This window comes from Cervus elaphus, chromosome 18 (genome assembly GCF_910594005.1).
Source record: "Cervus elaphus chromosome 18, mCerEla1.1, whole genome shotgun sequence".
In the NCBI taxonomy this organism is placed as follows: Eukaryota; Metazoa; Chordata; class Mammalia; order Artiodactyla; family Cervidae; genus Cervus; species Cervus elaphus.
Window position 1 is genome coordinate 56,756,589 of NC_057832.1, and position 18,121 is coordinate 56,774,709.

Sequence of the window (18,121 nt, forward strand, 5' to 3'; positions counted from 1 at the left end):
TACTTTTGTTCTTTACTTTTCTGACATTTACCTGTTAATAACTCTTTAAAAATACATTTTGTTTAGCAATGACTTGCTAAAAAATTTAAGTAAATGGAAAATATACTTACAAGTAAGTCATTACAAGTACTCTAAAATACAGTTTAGCATGTAAGAGCTCATACTAGAGTTTTTAGGAATATCAACTAACCTTTGGCTTCTTCATGTCTTCTAACTATCTCTCTACTTACCAAATATTTTGAAAATCATTAGTAAACACAAGTGACTCAAGAATCAAAAGATGGGGTTGATAATGTTGCTTTCCTAATACTTAATTATGTTTACAGTTCATCTTAGACATAATACATGATGGCAAACAAGTTAAAGTTCAGTCATTTTTTTAAAAGTGTTAGTAGAACAATAGCAACATTTTTTTTCTACTCACAAGTAGTCTTCAGTGATTGTATATCAGAAGATTATATATCACTGTTTTTAATGCATCTTCTCCCTCATTTTTTTGGGCAAAGATAGAAGTTTTCTGACATGTTAGGGAGCTTATGAGTTCTTATATTGTTACTATCTTTGCTATAATTTGCTACCACCCATATGGTATCAAATTACATTTTAGTAGGTATAAAACACATAAAATTTACCTGTAAATCAACTGTTCAATAAACTTGACTATATCAAGTAACCTTGAGTGCCTCATGTATTTTAAACTAACTGTACAGACAAATAATAAAGGCCAGGATGGAAGACTGTTTAGAAAGAGTTCAGTCCTCAGCTTTGTTTACAATCACATTTTCACTGTATTCCTTGGCAAAAAACTAAATAATCCATGATTGTCTAAATTCGAGGCAAGAAGAAAGAACTTGAAATTAAGTCAATGGAGCTTAATTAAAATAAAGGTTACCTTTGTTACTGATTGGTGCAACTTATATAGTGAATTTACTACTGCCACATTTCTTCTCTGTCCTTCGGTAAGAGGTCCAATCACCTGACTTGCATCCCCTTGTGTGGAGAGCTGTAAGAATTCAACACAAAAAGAAATTACCAAAATGACAGCTCATATATAACTGGGGGGAAGTTTATGGTCCTCTGTCTGACAAAGCAAATGTTAACTGAAAATATTCAAGTCAAGCTCTGGACTTCAGGCATGGCCGGGAACCTCTGTAGAGATAACATGATGAGCCTAGAAGCCTAATTAGTCTCACACAGGAAGAACACCCTTCATCAGTCCTTCATAGCTGGTGGACTCCTCAGGCAAGTGTGACCCAAAAGTCCAGGATGCACTGTTATTCTGATACATCAGCATAGTGTTTCTAGGGAACACCTTCTGCCAACCATCTTTTTTTCTATTCAAAAAATCAGGAAAAAAAACCCATCCCCCAAAAAAAGAAAAAAGAAAGGAGAGAAGGTGGGAGTAACAAAAATAAACCTACATCCTATTTGACATTTGACAGTCATAATAGTCTAATGAAATAAGAGATAAACAGAGAGCATTACACTCTTTATTTTGTAGATTAAAAAGAAAGCTGTGTAGGATTATACTGTGTATGGATGATCAGTAGAAGTGGTACTAGTACATGCATATTAGGGAAAAGGACATGAATTTTTATCGAATCAAATCTAAAACTATTATAGCCCCATTTAAGAAAAAAGCCCACATATAACCATTCTCATATTAATGAGATTTTAACCCAATCCTCTTTAACAATTATTAAAGGTCAATTAAACTTGATTATGAAAATAAAACATGAGGAAATAAGTATATAGGTGGATGCACATATCAAATATGAAAAACTGACCTTTTAGGAAACATGAAACCAAGACCATCTTCCCTTTGTTAAACTGAGACAAATAAAATATGAGTGAAAGAAACACTACTGTTCTTTCTATTCTCTTTGATACTCACACATACATTTTTCAAAATTCAATTCAATTCCCACTTTTACAATTCCTACTTATGGCAATAATATTCAATTCCAAAACATAAAAACTCCAATTAGAATAAAGAGAATGATCCTTCATTAAAGTTTTAATCCACAATGATGATTTAAGTCAATGTAAAGCTTTCTGACATTAGGTTAAATAATTTCAACTTATTTTGCCTTTCCTCATGGACAAATAGTTATCAAATTATAATCAAGTTGTGTTCTAAACAATCATTTGTAAGTTGATGGGCTGAAAGAAAAAAAATGTCGTATTTTCCCTGTAGAAACCATGTTAAAAATCAATGGTTAGACCTCAGATGAACTCAGTTTAGTCCAGTTTAATCTATAGTGTGGTGAACTAATCCTAACAGAAGCTCTGAGCTCCCAGAAGAAGGCAGATGATGGGCTCCATGCTATGGCGAGGGTGAGGAAGGGCACCCACAACCACAGTTGAGACTTCAGTGGCAGTGGTATTCATGTTCACAACAGACTCGGGGCTTAGATGCTAAATATGTATTTGATTATAAGAGGCATTTAAAATCCGTGAGTTCTAGCTCTACAATTTTTAAAACTCTAATCTCTGTTTTCTTGAGATTTTCTCCAAATAATTTTGAAATACTAACAAAGAAATGGGAAAAGAATTTCTCTGATATTATCCTATTTCCACTTACTATATGTATTCCATATTTAATAAAGACGCTCACTGCCAGAAATGGGTGGAGACCATTTTATTACTACTAAGACCTAATCATACTCATAGGGTTTAAAAATTGAGAGAGGTCCATTTTATACCTATTAGGATGCTTTAACAAAAAAAGACAGATAATAACAAATGTTGGCCATGAAATTGGAAACTCGTATGCATTGATAGTGGGAATTTAAAATGGAGTAGAGGCTCTGGAAAACACCCTGGCCATTCGTCAAAGGTAAACAGAAGTGAAAATATACCCAGCAATTCAACTCTTAGATATATATACACAAAGAAATAAAAAGCACATCACACAAAAATGTGTACACAACTCTTCACAGAATCATTATTCCACAGCATAACAGCCTCAAAGTGGAAACAACGCACATGTCAACTATAGATGGATAAATGAGATTAGTATATCCATAGAATGGAACATCCCTCAGCAAAAAAAAAAAAAAAAAAAACATGACTCCAACTAAAAATCAGTCCCTAGCTAAGTAGATCACCTGGGTTTCCCTCCCGCACCACTCCTGTCTAATCTTTTGGGGGAAAGTAATTTCAAACTTACAAAATGTTATAAAAATAAAAATAGTGTAAGGAACACACATTTATGCTTTACTCAGATTTACCTGTTGCTAACATTTTATCTCATTTGCTTTATTATTTAGTCTCTTTCCCCCTTTCACACACATATACACACATGTGTGAGCATAATTTTTTTCTGAATCATACATACATTATGACCCTTTGTCCCTAGCACAAGCTGGAATCAAGATTGCTGGGAGAAATATCAATAACCTCAGACATGCAGATGATACCACCCTTATGGCAGAAAGTGAAGAGGAACTAAAAAGCCTCTTGATGAAAGTGAAAGAGGAGAGTGAAAAAGTTGGCTTAGAGCTCAACATTCAGAAAACCAAGATCATGGCATCTGGTCTGGGAAACAGATGGGGAAACAGTGGAAACAGTGTCAGACTTTATTTTTGGGGGCTCCAAAATCATTACAGATGGTGATTGCAGCCATGAAATTAAAAGCGCTTACTCCTTGGAAGGAAAGTTATGACCAACCTAGATAGCATATTAAAAAGCAGAGACATTACTTTGCCAACAAAGGTCCATCTGGTCAAAGCTATGGTTTTTCCAGTGGTCATGTATGGATGTGAGAGTTGGACTGTGAAGAAAGCTGAGTGCTGAAGAATTGATGCTTTTGAACTGTGGTGTTGGAGAAGACTCTTGAGAGACCCTTGGACTGCAAGGAGATCCAACCAGTCCATCCTAAAGGAGATCAGTCCTGGGTGTTCATTGGAAGGACTGATGCTGAAGCTGAAACTCCAATACTTTGGCCACCTCATGAGACGAGTTGACTCACTGGAAAAGACCCTGATGCTGGGATGGACATGAGTTTGAATAAACTCCAGGAGTTGGTGATGGACAGGGAGGCCTGGCGTGCTGCGATTCACGGGGTCGCAAAGAGTCGGACATGACTGAGCAACTGAACTGAACTGAACTGAAGCATAGTAATATTCTATTATAAAACCTCAGTTCAGTCATCAATTTCTTAAGTTTACACTGATAGAATTCTTCTATCTGTAATCTGCCATGTTTTCAAGAAATTCTGGTTTCTTTTAGTGAGAAGTGGTATTAGAGACCAAGATCTGGGCCCTGGGTGTGTTCGTTGCTACTTGCTGCTGCAATAACTCTTAATTCAATATTTACAAAAAGTGATTACTTAGGTCCTTGTCTTCTCCATCAGGTTATAAGAATTACACAGTAAATTCCCATATACTAATAAACTAGACTTCACAATTAACATTCTACAATTTGTTTTATATCACATGTGTGCATGCTAAATCATTTTAGTTGTGTCTGATTCTTAGCGACCCTGTGGACAGTAGCCCGCCAAGCTCCTCTGTCCATGGGATTCTCCAGGCAAGAATACTGGAGTGGACTGCTGTGCCCTCCTTCAGGGGATCTTCCCAACCCAGGAATTGAATCCACATCTCAGACATTGGCAGGCGGGTTCTTTACCACTAGCGCCACCTGGGAAGTCCTTTATATCACATACCTATCACCTATCCTCAACTCATTTTTTAGACATCAGTATACCTCACCCCTAAACATTTATGTGTGCATATAATTAATTGGAATTCAATATTTACTTTCAGGTTTCTTTTTACTTTTAAGGTAAAATTTATAAGATGTAATGTAGACAGAGTGTCATTAGTTTTAATAAATTGTTTTATTTGTGTAAAACTAACCACGTCATTCCAGGAGGGTCTTTCATCCCAATTTCCACTCAACACCACTCTTCTGGTGTGGTAAGTCTTAACTTTTAAGTGCGGCTACATTCACAGACAATATCGAAGTATACCTTTAATGAGTTCCAAAGATATATTTCACATATCAGCCAGTCTTTTACCAGTTCCTGCTACCTCCTGTGTATTTTTCTTGGGGAAAAATTTTATTTTTACTAACACATATTATTTTCTAAACCACTAAAAGTAATGAAAAACTTTTTTCTAACATTTTATTATGAACATTTAAAGACTTGTACAATGAACACCAGTATACTTACTAATTAGATTCTATAATAGCATTTTATAAACTTGCTTATCTTATTCATGTCTCCATTCATTTTATATATTTGATGCATCTCAAAACAACTTATAGGCATCATTATATTTGTTACCAATGATTTCATCTCACTGATCATTTTTGCCTATTCTATATCTTTATATAAAGTTTTTGTGTATATAAGTATAAAGCTTCTTTCAGCATAGTATTACTGGTTTTCATCCATTTTTGTTCCTATCTATTGCTGTGTGCTATTCCACTATACGAATTTATCTGATTTTATTTTACCCATTCTCTTACTGTTTCTAAAATGTTTACAATAAAATGAACACTAGACTTAGGAAGGTGGTTCATTGGTAAAGAATCCCCCTGCAATGTGGGAGATGTGAGGTCAGGTTCGACCCCTGGGTCAGGAAGATCCCCTGGAGAAGGAAACGGCAAGAATACTGGAGTATTCTTGAGATCCATGGACAGAGACCCATGGACAGAGGAGGGACAGAGAAGCCTGGTGGGCTACAGTCTATGGGGCTGCAGAGTTGGACATGAGTTAGCAACTATATAACAACAACAGACTTATCTAGGCAACTAGACTTATTTCTACCACTTGCTAGCTCAATATATGGCTTCAATTTCTTCATTGTAACATGAAACTAACAATCTAGTCAATACCAAAGTATGCTTTGTAAACTGTAAAGTGTCTTAGCAATGTGAGGCATTACCACTTTTGTCTCCAGACAGTTCTGTCTTGTTCTCATTTCCTCCTCACCTCTCCCTTGCTTAGTCCTTTCCTCCACAACCCACTCCTCCAAGCTCTACGTTATCTCAGTACTGGCAAGGGACCACAGGCACACACTAGGGTTGAGGAATCAGAACCAAAAGCCAATGAAACTGTCTGGAAGTACAGACTGAATTATTCTGCTTCCTTTTTGGTTGTGGTAACAAAGTATCTTGTACAAAGCAGACATTCTCTATTTCGGAAGCCTCCACTCATCTTAAGCCCTTTTAACTTTCGTTCTTTCAAGCTATTTCCTTCAGGTGATCTCCTTAAAATTCACTTTTCAGGAATTCACATAGATGCTCAGCATGTAGAAGATGCTTGGTAGGTATCTGTTGAACAACTGAAGGGTCAGAGTAATGGTTTCTCATTGTTGCTTTTTCAAAGTCCACCTTATTTGAGGTGGATAAAATCGTATGGAGGTGCCAAAACACAGTTTTGGCTGGAAGCATTAGGAATTAGGGAACTAGAAAGGTAAACACAATAAAAGAGTCAATATTCTAAACTATGAGAAATGTACATACCACTGCATTAAGTTACACTATTTAATACAGTCTGGAAAGATGCAAGAAAGCAAAAGAGCAGCATCTGAGTTTTAAAAATCACATACACACAATGGAAAGAAAGGGAATTCAAAGGCTAAAGGAATTCTTAATAAATAAAATGATTCCTATGTGCTAATGACAAGATTTATTATTTCTTTTTAACTACCTGAAGAAAATATTTTTCAGAAATTCTGTAATATGCTCACTAGAAACTTTGTGTGAATTCAATGAAATGAATTCACTGAAACAATGATAAGTTATGTTAACATGAAGAATATTTTTATATCATTTTTAACTTGTAGACGAAATGATCCCAAGACCGCCCTATGATCACAGTTGAGGGCTATAAGTAAAAGAAAGAAAACTGACAATTCAAGAGATGAGTTGGATGAGAGCTTTAAATTTCTTTCAGATAATGTACTCTTTTGGGGAATTATAACATTGGTGACTGAGAAGAATGTCTAAAAAGAACAAGAAAATATATTATGGATTAGTTATGAATTTCATACAGTTAAGTTACTTTCCAGATATTCTATTGTTCTAGTGTTCTTTTCATCTGTAATTTCTATTACTGCTAAGGATATGTCAAGGGTTCAGGATAACTTTTTTTTTAAATATGGGTTTGGTCATAATAATTTAAAATATTTCTTTGAAATCACATGTAAAACAAATGAGGAAAATAAGGTATTAGAATTTCACAGACTTAGAACAATGCAAAACTAATCTACAATGCTTCCTGAGTGAAAAAAAAGTCAAAACATTTTTATATTAAATCAGATATTTTTAACAAAAACTTGAAACAAGTTCTGATGAACCTTCAGTTATAGTTACATCTACACTAGTTATTCTGAAAGTGGTGAATGTACTTGGATTACAATTTCCAAACTTAAAATTTAATGTGAAATTTATATTAAAACACATTCTCAAATTCTCTTGAATTTGCTTTTTATCCAATTTTGGAGTTCACAGCACACAAAAAAAAATTTTTTAATTACACACAAAATGATAAGTATCATATGCTATTGCTTATGTGGGATCTATAAAAAGGGTACAAATGAACTTATCTACAAAACAGAAATATAGTCACAGAGGTAGAAAACAAACTTATAGTTACCAGGAGGACAGCGGAAGAGGGATAAAGTGGGAGATGGGGGTTGACACAGAAATGCTACTATATATAAATGAGATAACCAATAAACAGCTACTGTACAGCAAAAGGAGCTCGACTCGATGTTTTGTAAAGACTTGTAAGGAAAAGAATCTTAAAAGAGTGAATACAGGTATATAAGCATAACTGATTCACTTCGCTGTACGCCTGAAACAAACACAAAAACTATACCTCAATAAAATTTTTTTTAAAGAAGGAAAAAAAAACTCACAAAAGGCCAAGTATTGTTACTACTGATATTTTTAACAACAACAACAAAAAATGGAGTGTATAAAGAGCAAATGTCTCACTCTGATTGTTACTCCCCACTCCCACACAGAGAAGACATTAGCAATTAACTGTGGTCCTGTTATGGCCCTGTAACACAATGTTCCAGCCAGTCACTACAGATCTCTACAAACACAGGAGATGAAATCTATCTGTAATCCCTGTGATGTCATATCAGTTTTTCTGGACATATGGAACAGTGAGTCTAAGTGTATCCTATGGTTCATCTAAACACTTTTGAGGTTAAAAGATGCTGATGAGCAATATATTCCAAGAGTCTCAAAACTGCTGTGACCCTTCATAGCCCACTATTAGAAACGCATCCCAAGAAAATAATAAAACTGTATGCAAAAGGATGATGTTATTTATAAAACAGAAAAACTAGAAAGCCCTACCCCTCTAAGAATAAGAGAATAGTTGGGTGTATCAGGCAATTCACAAGCTGGAAAAAATAACAATGGAAGATGCTTACATTATAGTGTTAAGTGTATAAAACAAACAAAAATAAAGATCTGTGTAGCAGTTTGCTCTCACAAACACACACAAAAAAACTGGAAAGAAATAAAGCAAAAATGTTAAACAGTAGTATGAGGGATTTTATAATGTGTAAGGTTACCATATAGTAGTAAAAGGCACTATGGAATTTCATAGAGTATCTAAAAGCTTAATTTACAGAACACACTTCAAAAATGTCACACAATTTCCTCCATTGTAAAAACGAAAGATGTACAATTCCATTCCTGAAAGATTTAATATAATAGGAAATAAACTGCTTTGGTTACTGTTTACTTCCCCAGAAGGTTTTTGGGAAAGATAATCTCATTTGATCTACTTATCTGTGACGCAGATTAAAATAACTAATTTTTATTTATATTTACTTATCAAATGCTTTCATTATAATTACCTGGTTTAGAATAAAGAAGAATCATAATTAAATATCACTAAGCTTATTACAACATGCCAATTATCTTATTAAAAATCTATACACAGATGCACATTCAAAATTAAATTATCTAACATCCCTAATACTATATAGCTTGTAATATATTAGAAATTGTATTGTATTTGAAATTCAGAGATAGGGCATGTTTCTGCAATGTATACAGCAAAGGACAAACCCACAGGTTTACACAGCAATTCTTCACTTTCCTGGCACGTCAACCGAACTGAACTTGTTAGACAAATAAAATTAATTTTCTTAGGTGTTAAAACTATCAGAAAATATTTTCATGAAAATCTTGCCACACTTTCTGGTTTCACAAATAAGACGGGAGCATATACCTTAAGAAGGCAAATTCTACTTTCCCTTTCTGTACGTTCACTAGTGACTGGTATTTTTGTGCTATTACACATCTTTGTTTTAAAAGTGATTCTATCAGATCTTCATAGGGTCTATATGGCTGCTTGCCTCTTCACTCATTAAACAGCTTTAGGCTATTACATCTTTTGAGATTTTGTGCTTCTTTTTCCTTTTAATTTGACGATTTTACAAATCCTTCTCTTACTCTTAAGATGTAAGTTTCCTCTTTTTGATTCTCTCTCCCCTCCTCTTGGTCTAACTTGCTTTAAATTGGGAAGCAAGAGGACGGACTCCACGCAACCTGAGACTCTTCCCCAGGAAGTAAGCTTATGCTTGAGTGCAAGAACACTGTGACATCAGTTCTACAAGTTCAGAGGACGGTTTTAGTTCTTTCCTGGTTCTTTTATTTCAGACTACTGAATTTCTCAAATATCTGACTACTTGATTAAAAAAAAAACAGTTATTACTACACATCTGTTTAGCTAAAAATAAGGACAAGTCTATTCAACTACAGAATAGATTCAATGGTAATGTTACATCGTGACATCAGACTAGAAGGTCACACAGATCTGATAGCAAAGAAATGACAACTTGAGAGGGGTTCCCTTTTGGACAGTTACCATATAACTAAAAAGCTGGAAATCAAATCTTGTTTATAGATGAGTAAAACCAGCACACAGGAATCAATCATAGCTTTGTAATTCAAAGCTGCATTGCTCAGACACCCTGGATTACTTTAAGACCCTTTTACCAATCTACCTTTCTCATCAACCTCCTCTAGATCTGCTCCCACGCTCCTGTCCTTTTAAGTCAAAACCTCCACCTAACACATGGGATTTGGTAACTACAGCGGGTCGGGAAGACAAACACAATTTGCTAGGAATGGATCACTTGGAACTTTCACTTTATTTTTCTTCAAAGAACCTTATGCTTTTGAACAACAGATGGAGTTTCCACCTACCCATGCCCAATCACTGGCTCCTAAAGCACTGGCTTTGTTAATTAAATTTAGAGTTATAAGTCTTTATATTTTTAATTCTTTGAAGAATAGAAAACGGTTTACTGTCAGTTATACTGAGCTTTTTCCACTTTCCAATAATAAATACTAAGATTAATTTATTAATTGACAGAAAACCTCTTTGAATATATAAAGTATAGAGAATAAGATCTCTTTGATTTATGGTAGTTTAGGTTTAGTACAGACTGAAATTCAAACCACAGAATTTCTAATAAAATGTATTATCCTTAGGGATATAGAAAAACTAAAATTTCAGCATCCAACTATTAAGACCTAAGCAGCTGCTGCTGCTGCTAAATCTCTTCAGTCGTGTCTGACTCTGTGCGACCCCACAGACGGCAGCCCACCAGGCTGCCCCGTCCCTGGGATTCTCCAGGTGAGAACACTGGAGAGCATTGCCATTTCCTTCTCCAATGCATGAAAGTGAAAAGTGAAAAGTGAAGTCGCTCAGTCCTGTCCAACTCTTGGCGACCTCATAGGCTGCAGCCTACCAGGCTCCTCTGCCCATGGGATTTTCCAGGCAAGAGTACTGGAGTGGGGTGCCATTACCTTCTCCGAAGACCTGTTAGTCACTAAGATTTTTAAAATAATTAGTTGTTTATTTATTTGTATATTATAGACTACTATTTTCACAGTTTTTGATGGATATAAAGCCTAATATAATTAAACCTATAATCTTATATGCATTATTAATTTTCATAGCAAGAAGTTCTTTATATGGTCTACAGATAACTTTCAATTTAACTGAAGTCTTAATAGTAAAAAAATTGTATTACTGAGCTCCAAGCTAATGAGGCTCTCTCTGAATATTAATCTTAATAGCAGTGTTTATGATGTCAAACCAGAAAAAATAAGTTTAATTACCTGACTGAGGTAATTATATTTACTGTGATCAATGATACAGTTAGAATTCATCTTACTATGAACTTTCATATGACTTTTTCTTTTTGCTTTTTATTGTTTACTTTTCAGCATTTTACTGAACTGGTATTTGTCTTTATATCCATTTTTTCCATCAATTATCTCTGAAGATACACATTCTATTTCTATTTTTTCTATTGCTATTCTATTTCTATTATTCTATGGCTATTTTCAGTAGCCATAATTAAACTGTTAATATTCATGCTCAACTTAGGTCAATGTATCTATAGATTTATAGTCCTCCTGAATAACACAAACATTTTAGAATGCTTTCAAACTCATTATCTCTTCATCACTATAAACTTTAATGTGAATTTGTCTTTTAGGATTTTTGTTTCCATGTCCCAAATTAGTCACTATTATTTCTCAATTCATGCAACTAAGGCTTAGATTTACCTATATATTCACCAAATGTGCTTACTATTCCTTCTTGCATTTCAAACCTTCCTTTACAGTTAGATTTCCTCCTTCAGTGTTCAACCATTACAGGGCTTCCCTCTCACTCATAGGGAAAACAATAAACAACAGAACTACCATATGATTCAGCAATCTGAAGAAAATGCAATCACTAACTGGAAAAGACCTATGCACCACAGTGTTCACTGCAGCATGATTTAACCTAGCCAAGACATGGAAACCACCCAAGGGTCCATGAACAGATGAAAGGATAAAGGAAAGGTGGTATGTACGTATAATGGAATATCATTCAACCACAAAAAAAGCAGGAAATCCTGCCATGTGTGACAACATGGATGGACTTTGAGGGCATTATGCTAAGTAAAATAAGTCAGATAGAGAAAAACAAATACCATGTGATTTCACTTATATGCAGAATCCAAAAAGCCAAATTGATAGATACAAAGAACAGATTGGTGGTTACTAGAGATGAGGTGTAAGGGATGTGGTAAATGGGTAAAGACTGTCAAAATGTAAAAACTTCCAGTTATAAGATAAGTAAGTCTGGGGATCTAATGTACACTAGGGGGACTACAGCTAACAAAACTGAATTGTATTAGCTCAGTTCAGTAGCTCAGTCCTGTCCGACTCTTTGCAACCCCATGGACTGGAGCACACCAGCCTTTCCCGTCCAACAGCAACTCCCAGAGCTTACTCAGACTCATGTCCATCGAGTCAGTGATGCCATCCAACCATCTCATCCTGTCGTCCCCTTCTCCTCCCACCTTCAATCTTTCACAGCATCAGGGTCTTTTCAAATGAGTCAGTTCTTAGTATCAGGCGGCCAAATTATTGGAGTCAGCATCAGTACTTCCAATGAATATTCAGGACTGATTTCCTTTAGGATGGCTGGTTGGATCTCCTTGCAGTCCAAGGGACTCTCAAGAGTCTTCTCCAACACCACAGTTCAAAAGCATCAATTTTCTGGTACTCAGCTTTCTTTATAGTCCGACTCACATCCATACATGACTACTAGAAAAACCATAGCTTTGACGAGACAGATCTTTGTTGGCAAAGTAATGTCTCTGCTTTTTAATATAGCTTTTCTTCTAAGGAGCAAGTGTCTCTTAATTTCATGGCTGCAGTCACCATCTGCAGTGATTTTGGAGCCCCCCAAAATAGTCTATCACTGTTTCCACTGTTTCCCTATCTATTTGCCATGAAGTGATGGGACCAGATGCCATGATCTTAGTTTTCTGAATGTTGAGTTTTAAGCCAGCTTTTTCATTTTCCTCTTTCACTTTCATCAAGAGGCTCTTTAGTTCTTCTTCGCTTTCTGCCACAAATGTGGTGTCATCTGCATATTTGAGGTTATTGATATTTCTTCCAGCAGTCTTATTTCCAGCTTGTGCTTCATCCAGCCCAGCATTTCGCATGATGTACTCTGCATAAAAGTTAAACAAGCAGGGTGACAATATACAACCTTGACGTACTCCTTTCCCAATTTGGAACCAGTCTGTTCTCCATGTCCAGTTCTGTTGCTTCTTGACATGCACACATATTTCTTAGGAGGCAGGTCAGGTGGTCTGGTACTCCCATCTCTTAAAGAATTTTCCACAGTTTTTTGTGATCCACACAGTCAAAGGCTTTGGTGTAGTCAATAAAGCAGAAGTAGATGTTTTTCTGGAACTCTTGCTTTTTCGATGGTCCAATGGATGTTGGCAATTTGATCTCTGATTCCTCTGCCTTTTCTAAATCCAGCTTGAACACTTGGAAGTTCACAGCTCATGTACTATTGAAGCCTGGCTTGGAGAATTTTGAGCATTACTTTGCTAGCGTGTGAGATGAGTACAATTGTGCGGTAGTTTGAACATTCTTTGGCATTGCCTTTCTTTGGGACTGGAATGAAAACTGACCTTTTCCAGTCCTGTGGCCACTGCTGAGTTTTCCAGATTTGTTGGCATATTGGGTGCAGCACTTTCATGGCATCATCTTTCAGGATTTGAAATAGCTCAACTGGAATTCCATCACCTCCACTAGCTTTGTTCATAGTGATGTTTCCTAAGACCCACTTGACTTTGCATTCCAGGATGTCTGGCCCTAGGTGAGTGATCACACCATCGTGGTTATCTGGGTCATGAAGATCTTTTTTGCGTAGTTCTTCTGTGTATTCTTGCCACCTCTTCTTAATATCTTCTGCTTTTGTTAGGTCCATACCTTTTCTGTCCTTTCCTGTGCCCATCTTTGCATGAAATGTTCCCTTGGTATCTCTAATTTTCTTGAAGAGGTCTCTAGTCTTTCCCATTCTGTTGTTTTCCTCTATTTCTTTGCAATGATCGCTGAGGAAGGCTTTCTTATCTCTTCTTGCTATTCTTTGGAACTCTGCATTCAAATGGGTATATCTTTCCTTTTCTCCTTCACCTTTATCTTCTCTTCTTTTCTCAGCTATTTGTAAGGCCTCCTCAGACCATCACTTTGCCTTTTTGTGTTTCTTTCTCTTGGGGATGGTCTTGATCACTACCTCCTGTACCATGTCGTGAACCTCCGTCCGTAGTTCTTCAGGCTCTCTATCTGTCAGATCTAATCCCTTGAATCTATTTGTCACTTGCACTGTATAATCGTAAGGGATTTGATTTAGGTCATACCTGAGTGTGGCAGGTTTTTTGTTGTTAAAAGAGTAAATCTTGAAAGTTCCCCCCCCAAAAAAAATTACGTTCTGCTCCTTAAAATAATGTTATATGTCAATTATATCCCAATACATACAAACATGGTATCTTAAAAATGTAATACACATTACTAGGATTCAAGTAGGGAGATTAGGCAATTGGTGATTAAAAAAGAAAAGTTAATGAACTCTCCTTTTCTTGCCAAGTTCCCAGTCTCGCTTTGTGACAGACGGCATACCTGGCCCTCCATGACCCTCCATCTCCTCCTGCATCCACATCCTGTGCTGTCTGATGCTGCACCTTGGCTGGGTGGCTTTGGTGAGCCAGACTTCTGAGGCTCCTTTCTCTCTTGTGCCTCTGCCTTCACCATGAGATCAAGATCAGAAAAGCCTGCTGCAGGATCAGACATGTGAAGAACAGAGGATTAACTATGGTTAAAGCCAGCCTGATCAGCAGCCAGTCTGCTCTGGAGTAAACCCAGCCAAAACTGGCAAAGCCATCTAGCTGCCGCTCATTGGTCCCAGGATGTATGAGCAATAGATGCTTCCTACATGCCACTCAGATTTTAGGGCTGTCTCTCATACAACATTTTTGTGGCAACAGATAATGCAGACTTTCAGACTTTAAGAGACAACTGAATTGCTTACTTTCTCCTGAAAATATTTCCTAATTACAATAACCATTACTTGATATTTGTCTCTGTCTTCACCATGCATGGCCGACTGAATCTTAGACAACTTGACCATTTACTACTGATCTGCCACAGCCCCAGAAAAATCAAGGTCTTACAAGTCTGGGAAGCAGGTCAGAAGGCTACCTTAAAGAAAAGAAGTTCAACATAAGAACAGAGGTAGAAAAGAGCGGAAAGCTGTCTAAAGAATCAAATGAGTAAGAAGCCCAAAGGGATCAGTGTATTTGTATCACAGCTAAACTATATTTGGTTCAAGAGAATCTACTGGTATGTTTCCTGTTGGCACATAATATGAAAACTCTTTCAACCAAGTGATTTTCTATTTTAAAAAATCTTTTACTTGAATGTTAATAACATAGGCTACTACCATATGAAGGCTATATGGAGCAGTACCCAGGTATGTCATCCTTTTGAATCTAAAATAGTTAAACTCCTATGCTTCTATATCATGTAGGCTTTCTTTCATTATAAAAATGTCAAGTATCCAAACAAGTTATTAACTATACAAAGAATAAAGCATATATTTACGAAGCTTTTAAAAAACCTTACTGCCATCTAGAGCTACTGACCTCATCATACACAGCTACTGACCTGCACTGAAGTTGAAACCTCCCCTTAAATGTCATTCCTATTACTGTTTCAAATGGTCTGCAACTTAATTAAATGCCAATCTACTTTTTTACAGTTTGTAACATTTGACATTTACACTAAGATTCTATATGTCATTTTTGAAAACCATCAGATAATAGTTATCACTGGAAAATGCCCTAACAATTTACCTTTTAAAAAGAATATTTGCCTATAATTTTGTTATCACAATAGTTTGTAAGTCTATAAATTATCAAGGTGCCATAAAAATTCCTTGTAAACTAACATTCTAATTTCCTTTAAACATAACATGATTCAAACTTGAGATAGCAAGGTCTAGTGACATTTTCTACTAATGGTCACACTTCAGACCTATATAAGTTATCACTACATTACCATTAAAGAATCAATTTGTTCAACTCAATCACAAGATATAATATAAACATATACAGGTGTGTGTATATGGAACATATAATTCTACTTAGCTTAATAAATTAATTATAACTTCACAACTGCTATCAAGACAAATGAATAAGAATTTTTAAATGAAGACAATTTAAAACACTGATCTCATTTTCACAAAAGAGCACCTTAAAGGCTGATACAGTGGGCTACAGTCCCAGGTGTGTCAAAAAGAGTCACGGCTGACTGACTAAGCACCCACGCAATTCATATGTTGAAACCTAATGCCCCAAGGTGGTGGAATTTATCAGGAGGTGGAGTCTTTGAGAAGTGACTAGGACTTGAAGGCAGAGCACTCATGAATGGGATTAGTGACCTTATAAAAGAGGCTTAAGAAAGCCACCTTTGCCCTTTCCACCCTGTGAGCTTACAGAAAAAAAGACAGGCATCTATGAATCAGGAAGGGGCCCTCATCAAATACCAAATCTGCTGGTGCCTTGATCTTGGACTTGCCAGCCTCCAACACGGTGAGAAATAAACTGCTGTTGTCTATAAGTCACGCAGTTTATGGCATTTTGTTATAGCAGGCCAAAAGGCCTAAGACACTATCCATTAAGAATGAAGAAATAAACTATGACACATAAGCATGTATTGGTTTGGCCAAAAGGTCTGTTCAGGTTTTTTCCACACGATGTAACAAACAAACATTTGGGAAAAACCAAAATGAACATTTTGGCAACTCAATGTTAAAACAGTAGACACAGATCGCTATGTTATATTGCAAAGTGAATAAGTAAATCACAAAATAATACTTAAGTTAAAAAGAAAGATATATTTACGTTGTGGTACAGAGAGTTTAATTTGGTCTAGACTCAAATGTTGGAGAAAGCAATGGCACCCCACTCCAGTACTCTTGCCTGGCAAATCCCATGGATGGAGGAGCCTGGTAGGCTGCGGTCCATGGGGTCACTAAGAGTCTGACACAACTGAACAACTTCACTTTCACTTTTCACTTTCAGGCATTGGAGAAGGAAATGGCAACAACACTCCAGTGTTCTTGCCTGGAGAATCCCAGGGACGGGGGAGCCTGGTGGGCTGCCGTCTATGGGGTCGCACAGAGTCGGATATAACTGAAGCGACTTAGCAGCAGCAGACTCAAATGTGAGTCTGATGCTAGTTTCAAGACTTGCTAGCTGGCACTGTTTTTTTAGCAGTCTATAGTGGGCAGGCTACAACACTTTCTCAGCCTCAATTTCCACATTTTGCTGTGGCAGATACTTTCATTTCAAGGGTTGTTGTAAAATAAATGGCACAATCCAAGACACTGTAGATGTCTAATAATGGCAGTTATTTTTATGGCCCTACTCTAACTGTAAAAAATGAATTCTCTGGTATCATTTAAGAGTCAGAAAAAAGGATGTAAGAAATTGTCCCTATAGAACTTTAGGTTCCTATAACACATAACTCTGGTGATTAGTAAACATGAAGGCTTAGAAAAAAAATAACACATGCGTAATGATAAAAAAATTTCATATTATTATAAGCAAATACATGTACTATGCATATAATCCATACATGATATATTCTATTATATCCTAAAACATTCAAACGATAAGGCTGAAAAGAAACAACATATAGCTTTTTTAGGCATATGGAAAAATATATCCAAATACACATAGTGAGTTTGCTGCTGCTAAGTCACTTCAGGCGTGTCCGACTCTGTACGACCCCATAGACGGCAGCCCACCAGGTTCCCCCGTCCCTGGGATTCTCCAGGCAAGAATACTGGAGTGGGTTGCTATTTCCTTCTCGTGAAAGTGAAAAGTGAAAGTGAAATCGCTCAGTCGTGTCCGACTCTTAGCGACCCCATGGACCGCAGCCTACCAGGCTCCTCCATCCATGGGATTTGCCAGGCAAGAGTACTGGAGTGGGGTGCCACTGCCTTCTCCGCATAGTGAGTTTAAGTAAGTAAAGTTGCTCAGTCGTGTCTGACTCTTTGCGACCCCATGGACTGTAGCCTACCAGGCTCCTCTGTCCATGGGATTTTCCAGGCAAGAACACTGGAGTGGGGTGCCTTTTCCTTCTCCAGGGGATCTTCCCGACCCGGGGATTGAACCCGGGTCTCCAGCATTGCAGACAGACACTTTACCGTCTGAGCCACCAGGGAAGCCCAATATTGAGTTTAGATAACCATAAACATGGTCCA

General features: G+C 36.6%; 1 protein-coding gene across 1 annotated transcript in view; it reads right to left on the reverse strand.

The window, feature by feature from the left end:
- COG5 (component of oligomeric golgi complex 5) overlaps positions 1-18,121 on the reverse strand; it is a 269,120-nt gene that overhangs the window by 42,154 nt on the left and 208,845 nt on the right. The window contains exon 15 of the mRNA XM_043871704.1: positions 893-1,003. Coding sequence (XP_043727639.1) covers positions 893-1,003 — 111 coding nt within the window. The remainder of the gene's footprint in view (positions 1-892; positions 1,004-18,121) is intronic.